The following is an 8,766-nucleotide window of genomic DNA, read 5'->3' as shown; positions in this document are numbered from 1 at the left end:
TTAACTAATCGGTAGTGTTGCATACTAGTCCATGTCTAATTGAAAAGTGAACCTAAAGAGTCACACACAAATTGTGGAAGGAATAAGAATTAATTTAAAATTAATTTCAAAGATGTTAATAAATTGGATTATGTACATGTGGAATGATCCATTGGATGTCCCAAGATTAAATTAATTTAATTGGATTTATTTTAATTAATAAAGTAGATTTATTAATTAAAGAGAAATGGGCTTATGTCTTTAATTGGATTAAATGACATTAGGCTTAATTTAGATGGATTTTATTCAATTGAATTTAATTAAATTCATTGAGTCTTGGATTTATTTTAATGAAATTCGATCCACTAAATTAAGGTCCACTAGTAATAGAGTTGACTTCTATTGTTGGAAAGAGGGTTAGTTAAAATTGAACTTTTGAAAAGTGTAGATTTGACAATATTTGGAGCCCTTTTTATATGGCATAATTGGGTCATACCATATAGAAAGGAAGTTGCCTTGTAGGTAAGTGGAATGTATTTAGACATATTTTCATCTTTCCATACAATATATATATATATCTGCGTGTGTGTGTGTGTGTGTGTGTGTTATAATCATTATTCATATGATAACAACACATAGTAAAAGGTGAAGAGAGCACACTTCCCTTCCTCCTCCTAGTACTCCCGACCCTCTCTCTTTCTCCCCCTCTTATTCCTCTAATTCTCTAACTCTCTTTGATCTAGGATCAAAGATAGAGTTGTAGAGAAATTTTTTGATGAAGAGAATACACTAATCGATAGTGTAGTTCTCTTTGATCATTTCTTCCAACCAGCTTCCATTTCTTCTAATAAAGAGATCAAAGCAATCTTCCATGGTGTTGAGTGGATAATTTCTAGAGAGCTCCTATGCTGGAGCCTAGGGTGAATAAAGGGGAGAAAAAGCACGATAGCCGTTTGAAATGAAAAATGAAAGAGGTGAGGTCTCGTTTAAATACCACCAGTTTGCCCTCTAACGTTTTTATAAGATAACAAAAAGAAAATAAATTATAAAATTAGAAAAAAAATGGAGAGAAGTTCTGAAAATGGAGAAAAAAGGAGGAAGTTTTCAAAAAATTTAATGCTTGATCTATAGATAAACCACTTCACATTACATGCCGAATCTAATGTTGGCACAAATTAAAATACACATATATGTGACACCGACAGGAATACTCATGATTTTTTCTTCCTTTCTTTTTTGGGTTTGATTTTTCTCACTTTTTATATAATAGTAGTATATTTGGTTTTAACATGAAGTTGGACTCTTTCGTGATTCTTTTCATTTGGGTTGTTGAAGTTAAATTTCTTTCTGGGTTGGTGAGTTTTCTATTTTTTCATTTGGTTTTTTTCGAGTTTTGTAATGTTCTGCTGATTTTGTGGTTGTGTTGAAGTTTTTTATTCGTGAATTAGAGTTTAAAGTTTTTTGTTCGGCTTACAAATTTCTCATAACTGATATTGTAGAAAGCTTATGGCTTTTTTGTTTGATTTTTTCTGTAATGTGAAGTTGTTTACCTGTAAATTATGTATCGAGCTTTTCTCCATTTCTTGGATATTTTTTCATTTTTCTTATTTTTTATTTATTATGTTTCTATTAAAAAATTAGGGGGCAAAGTGCAAATAAACCCATACGTTGGGAGGTTGTATGCATTTACAGTTACAATTTTACTGAACCAAAATCGCCCTCAGGCGCCCGTACATATGCGAAAGGAATATTCAGTCTTTATTCCACAAAAAATACAAAGTACAACAAAATCAAAAGGTTGGATGGGAAGTGTAAAAAGAAAAGGTTGGAGGACAAAGTGCAAAGGACCCCATAAGTCGGGGTGTGTCTGTATTTTACCCAAAATGTAATTTTGCTAATACTTGTCATTGTTTTTAGCCATAACAAATATTTTAATCACTCTCATAAAAACTACGATCAACAATTATTGCATAGCCGTAAACAATAACTATTTATTACGGCTATTTATTACTAAATTATCATAATTAAATATTATATTTTTTGTAGTTGGATTAGTTAATTAAAGAATTAACACATGATAAAGAAAGTGGTCAAAACATAAAAAAGTGGAATTGATAAGTTGGAAAATGAGGAAAAATTGTAATTTACATCCCACAAATTACTTTTTTTAGTGAATATGGTCTTATTGTTAAATCACTCACTAAATTTAGTCCCACAAATCACAAAAACTTACAATACTGGCCTCAACCACAAATTTTATTAAATATTTAACGGAGCACGTGGTTTTCTCTATTAAATCAATGGCCAGTTACTTAACGAAGCACGACAAATCATGTGCTGTCATCATTAAATATTTAACAGAATTTGTCTCGTCCAAGAAAATGAGTCGCGAACTTATCTATCGAGTGTAGTCGAATCCTTGAATGGTTCTTCGATCCTGAGAAAGAATTAAACTTAGCCGAGCGTATCCCCAACGAGGACACTCCGACGCTCAAGTCAGAAGAGTGATATCAAAGGATCTATAGAAAATAATCTTTTTTATGTATGTAAACATTACCTCTTAATGAATATCCCTTCTCTTATTTATAAACCATATCCCAATATATTAGGAAATTGCTGAGGAATAGCAATTATGCCAACATCATGCTCCTGGATCATAGCCAATGTTCCTTAATTGAAGTAGCAGGAAATAAGTCATTGGAGTATTTAATGGGATTCTTGTCATTCTTATGGATGTAATATATTTGCCCGTTTGAAGGGTAAATTCGCCTTTTTGAATATACCCTCATTAGAATTTGTGGTTAAAACTAAAATTGCAATTTTTTGTGACTTATGGTGCTAATTTGGTAAATGCTAAAATAAAGGGACCAAAATCACAAAGAGGTTAAGTTGTGGGACATAAATTGTAATTTTTCCTAAAAAATAATCATCAAACTATATATATATATATATATATATATATATATATACCGTAGGGTACATTACAGCCACCTTGCCTGAGATTTAATATAATTATGAATACCCTATAATTTGTTTGACAAATTATACATAAAATTATCACTCATAATTCAAAAGGGCATTTTGCTCAATTCACCATAAAAATTGAATAGAAACGTAACCGAGTTTAATGAATGAGTTCATTGCTAGACGAATATTAAAATTAGGGGGTATTTATAATTTTTAAATAATAAGAAGATATTTATAATATTTTATATATATATATATATATGTAATTTTAAGTCAAAAAAATTTGCCTTCAAGAAATTGGTAATTAGCAAGAGCATATATGCCATACGGGTATGATTCCTCCGTGAAGGAAATTGAAGACGACGTACCCTTTAGATACCAACAGTTGAAAAAGAGGCCATTAAAGAAGCAAATTGCTCATTCGTTCCTTCTTACCCTTGTGATTTCTGCACCTAATCCTATTTGGTAATTAGGTGGTGACAAAGAACATCCTTTCTTTCTCCTCAAAAAAAAAAAAAAAAAAAAAAGGAGATCCTTTCTGTGTGCTGCAATGTGTGTGTGTGTGTTATGTGTTATTAATATTGACTCTACACACATACACACACATCCATGCAACACCCCCAAAAAGGTGTGTGTATATGGTGGTCCTTAATTTTTTGTGTCAACAGGTGAATACAAGAGGCTGAATTAGGTGTGATACACACACACACACACACACACCAGTAGTAGAGTAGAGTGGTCCTCTGAATACCAAAAAACTGCACATATTATGCTGTCGGAGCTATAAATTTTTAAATATAAGAATTTATGAAGCATTTCCAAATATAAGCATTTAGGAAGCAGGCATGGAGGCACAGAATTTATAAGAAAAGACGGAAGAGGAAGAAGAAGAAGATAAGATTAGAGGAAAGCATTAGATGAAGATAGTTGGGGGTTCTAAGTACTCAGTTTATTGATTATACCTCAGTCTGATTTCTGGCTTCTCAAGAACTTTTTATGTACCAATTATCTTTTAGTTTATTGATTGACGAAAACATTCGAGATCATGAGTTAAAGTTTTACTGTACATCTGGGTATTTATGTCACTTTATATGAGTTATTATAATTTGTTTACAGTCGTACTGATGTATTAGTTGAATTAAGAGTTATTATAATTTGTTGTTTATTGTTTTTAGTATATTGATTTATTAGTTGAATTGATATAATATTAAAATAAAACTTCTTTACATTCTTTATTATAAAAAAGTTATAAATTATTTCATAGCTACATACTTTATCCGCTTCATGGAGCGTAGAAGCTTACAAGTAATAATGTAGTACCCGTGAAGAAAGGCTAAAATGTATATTTGGTCCCACAAAAAAAGAGTTAGTGTTGGTTTCGGTCCCGTGATTTAGAAAAATTCATTTTTAGTCCCAAGAAATTAAAAATAATTGCAACGCTGGCCCTATTTTTAATTTTACGTCAATATTTAACAGAAAGAGTCAAAATGCTGTTAGTTGACAATATAATAAAATAAAATTTAAGTTATTTTTATATATAAAGAAATCTAAAAAATATAAAATGAAGATAACTCGCCGATGGACAGGAGATTGGTGGTGGGTCAAGTGCCAAAATGCTCGCCATAGGACGAGTTTTTCAAGATGGTAGACTCCATCAAGAGGTGGTCGGACGTGGGAGGAAAAAGCAATAGAAGATGGGGGCGCGGGTTAGGATTATTTTAGCAAAAAAATAGATATAACCCACCAATTGATTAGAGATTTTTGGTAGGTGAGGTATCAAAATGTTCACTGTAGGACGGGCTTTCCAATAGTGGTAAGCTTGCGTCATGAGGTGGTTGGACGGCGGAAAGAAAAAACGATAGAAGATGGGGGGGGCGGGTTAGGAATTTTTTGAGCAAAAAAATTAAAATAACTCGCCAATGATTGGAGATTTGCGGTGGGTGGGGTATCAAAATGCTTACCGTTGGACAGGCTTTCCAACGATGGTAAGCTCGCGCCTAGAGGTGGTCGAGCGACAGAGATATGGGAGGAGGGTATATAGATACAAATATATATGTATATCTATATATTGAAGAATATATAATTATCTATTTTAATTTTATATAAATATGATTAAATTTGAGCCACAAAATTAGATCAAATTAAATATAGGTATTATTTTGAAAAGGATATTTTTGTCATTGCAACATCAAATTCATGTTCAGATGCATCAAGCGGCCGTGTGTACCTTTATGAAAAATACAAGGGGTTATATGGGAGTTTTTTATCATATATAAGGCTCTATTTGAACATTTTAAGTACCACAGGGGACTAATATAAATTTTACCCACACAAACCCTAACTTAGAAAAATCCCCAATTTCACTCTATAATTTTCCTTCACCCTTGGTCAGATATATGGAGATTAGATGTAGAAGAGGAACAACAAAATTCTGACAGGCATTCATGATGTGAATTTTCCTCCTAAACATCCTCCCACATGCAGCAACAGCTAAAAAGGAGTTAGTTGAGTCAATGAACAACGCTTTAACCCTTTCGATTAAGTATTGACAGAAAATTGAAAATGGGACCAACATTGCAACTATATTTAACTTTTTAGAACTAAAAACGTATTCCCATAAATCACAAGACCAAAAAGCCACCGACCCTTTTTTATGGGACCAAAATGCAATTTAGGCCATGAAGAAATTAGAATTTTGAATCCTAAATTTGTAGTTGTGCTGCAATTAGGGTTACAATATCCCCCACAGCTAATTAGGGAATCCCTTTCTCTCTCATGCTTACTAGATAGGTTAATGATTACAGGAATTTGGTGGTTGGTGTCAAAATTTGAATAATGATGCATTAGTTTGTAGCTACACCTTTAATTAGAAGCCTTGAAAAATGTAGTGATTGTAGCTCTGATGATGATTTCTTAGGGGTGAAATGTTTTTATGTAAAAATGCAACATTTTAAATGAGTGAGTGGATGAATTAGATGAAATTAGAAAATGACAGCTTCTTACCAATTGAAGCAGCATCATGGAATGTTGATATTGTTGTCAAATAGTCCAGCCAGGACCATATCTGATCAAGCACATGATGTACCCAAAAATAGAAAAGATACTCAACTATTCTAGAGGAGGCAGAATCAAAGCTGTTTTCTGATTCAGTGAGGAGAGAATAGAGCCATAAATTGATAGGGAAACAAAATAAGGAAATCTCAGTGAATCAGAGCAGACCTAAAAGTAAATTTGTCATGTTCCCAATGAAATCACTATACAAAATTACTGGAAATGAAGGAATATTAGTTGGAAGAAAATAATGCTGGGAAAACCTTGATATTCTCTAAACTTTTGTTGCAGATGGATATATATACTCCGTTACAAGAAATATAATATTTGATAATAAATAATCATTGACTACGGCCACAGATTGCCGATTGTAATATTTATGAGAATGATTAAACCATTTGTCATAACTAGTATTTTTACCAGAACTCTTAATCGTGGAAAAACTAATTTTTTACATTGTTTTTATTTACTCATGGTTAATAATAATTATTTACCATGATTTTTAGTCATAGCTATGAACATTGCAGCTAATAATAATTTTTTTTCTAATGCAATGATTACGAGTAAAACATATATGAAAAATATGGCAACATAAAAATTAATGAAGGCCTTGATCCAACATTTAACATTCCTGTGCCATGGATAAATTGAAGTAATTACAACGACATGTATAGGTACAAATTATCCAATACAATTAGGTCTTATTTACTAATGGGTGCAAGGATATGGTGGTTAGGTAAGCGTGTGTACACACGCGGACAAAATATTCCATCATTATTTCCGAAAAGTGTTAAGTGCAGTAAAATCAAAAAGTTGGATGAGAAAATATATAAAAAAAAATTAAAGGGCAAAGTGCAAATAATCCCATACATTAGGTGTCTACATTTTATCCTTTTCATTTTTCATTAGCATAAATTCTGGTTTTTGAATTTCTTATGATTTTACAAAATTTATGACCTAGCTACCCGTTCCGTGCCCATATTCCGTGCACCTCAATCCAACTTGGACAGCATTCCGCATTAGCTGGGAGATAGATATCAATAAGATGTTCACTTCAATATGCTTGATGCACAAATACACATATTTACCAAGCCGTTCATACAATGGATTTAAATGATTTTTACCATATTGCCCCTCAATAAACGTTAATGAAGAATAGCCCAGATAATTAACTAGAACATGAAAAATTGACCTCTTTTTGTTACATCCCAATTACTAAAAATAATTAGCGAGGTTGTGAACCTAATCAAATGTTTAACATGGTTAGAGTGGTCCGGGGCTTAAAACTCAACACTGCTCCCAACGGATCTAAGCTAACCTAATGTTCAATTTAAACCTACCAGATTCTGGAATCTATGTTAAAAGGAACACTATTCTTGTTCTGAGCTTCTTGAACCTTTGACTGACCATTCGCAGGCGAGCAACAGACTGTAGATGTTCTTGGCTGATGGACGATCGGATGGATTCTTTTCTGTACACTGATGGTAAAGTTCAGCAAGAAATCGAAGGGTTTCAGATTCAGTCTCAAGGTCAGCCTCAGATTGAGCCAATGTCTCCAGCTCATCTGTCAGTTTGGGTCGTTCTCCCATCTGCATAGATTAAGGAAAGTTGTGGTTGGTGCTTTGTTTCTAGCTCCATTTCCACTAACGAAGCAATAATTTTGTGCATACAATCAAATATCATACCGACAGTAAAACACAAAGACATTAGCAAATTGTCCTACATGCTGAGGGAGACCCCTAAAGCGTGTTAGTATACTTGATCCAAGAACTTTTGAATAATGAGTACTTACTGCACATTTGTTACCAGCCAGAGTTTTGGCATGTATGGGAATACACAATTTGCACCCCAATAATGTTTCAAGGCAATGGGAGACATTCTTCAGAGAACATCCATATCGTTCACATCTTACACTTAATTGTCCATTTATTGAATGAAGAGAAGAATAGCCTTATACCTGCAGAAACCTTTGGATTTCAGATTCTGGCAACTCAGAATAAGGGACTTGTAATGTCAACAATTCCAGAAGCATGCAGCCAAATGACCAACTATCCACTTCCTATTTGAACACATATCAGGGAAAGCATTGTCAGTCATTAAGGACAAAATGAGTAGCTATGCTTTAGTGACTGAATAACTAGAATTAGTGGCAAATACCCACTTCTCAGTTGTTCTATTATCACAAGTAAATCACTAGCACACTGATGGAGAAAGATCTTACCAACCTCATAAATGTTCTGCTGATGCATTGCACAGAACACCTCAGGAGCCATCCATCGAGGAGTGCCAACATAAATATCAGGTCGAGATATTCCAACATGTGCGGATGCAAGTAAGAATGAAGGGAATTCCCCTATCAAAATCACATATCTTCACTATAGGTGTGCCATCTGGCTGCTGCTTCTCAAGATCGATCAAAATATTCTCACTTTTTAGTCACGATGAATAATGTGTCTGGAATGTAGTTCAGTTTATGCAAATGCCACATCTCTGGAAATAGATAGTGCCAAGTCAGGAGCAACATGCTTCTCACCAGCACTTGATAATTTCTCAACACAGCACTGTCAAATTGAGATGACAGTTGGAAATTAGACACAAAACTGTATGAAACAACCGAGCAAGCACACGCAAGCAGATATTATTGAACTCAAAATTTCACCTTCAACGAGCCTCCTATTATGTACTCCATCAATATAGCAGACTGTAATATACGGCGTCCAGAATTTCCATTTGCTGTCTCAAGCCACTTGGATGATATTTGGTGACCAT

At 33.4% G+C, this 8,766-nt stretch overlaps 1 protein-coding gene across 1 annotated transcript in view; it reads right to left on the bottom strand.

Annotated features, from left to right (window-relative positions):
* The window catches only part of LOC105158530, a gene marked incomplete in the record, with an annotated part of 9,849 nt that continues 8,248 nt past the window's right edge, over positions 7,166–8,766 (bottom strand). Inside the window, 6 exon segments of the mRNA XM_020692505.1 lie at positions 7,166–7,586; positions 7,955–8,056; positions 8,223–8,322; positions 8,324–8,432; positions 8,435–8,558; positions 8,657–8,766. Of these exon segments, the coding sequence (XP_020548164.1) occupies positions 7,368–7,586; positions 7,955–8,056; positions 8,223–8,322; positions 8,324–8,432; positions 8,435–8,558; positions 8,657–8,766 (764 nt within the window).

The sequence above is a fragment of the Sesamum indicum genome, linkage group LG3, assembly GCF_000512975.1.
Source record: "Sesamum indicum cultivar Zhongzhi No. 13 linkage group LG3, S_indicum_v1.0, whole genome shotgun sequence".
In the NCBI taxonomy this organism is placed as follows: Eukaryota; Viridiplantae; Streptophyta; class Magnoliopsida; order Lamiales; family Pedaliaceae; genus Sesamum; species Sesamum indicum.
Note: the sequence above shows the minus strand (reverse complement) of the source record. Positions and strands in the feature narration are given on the sequence as shown.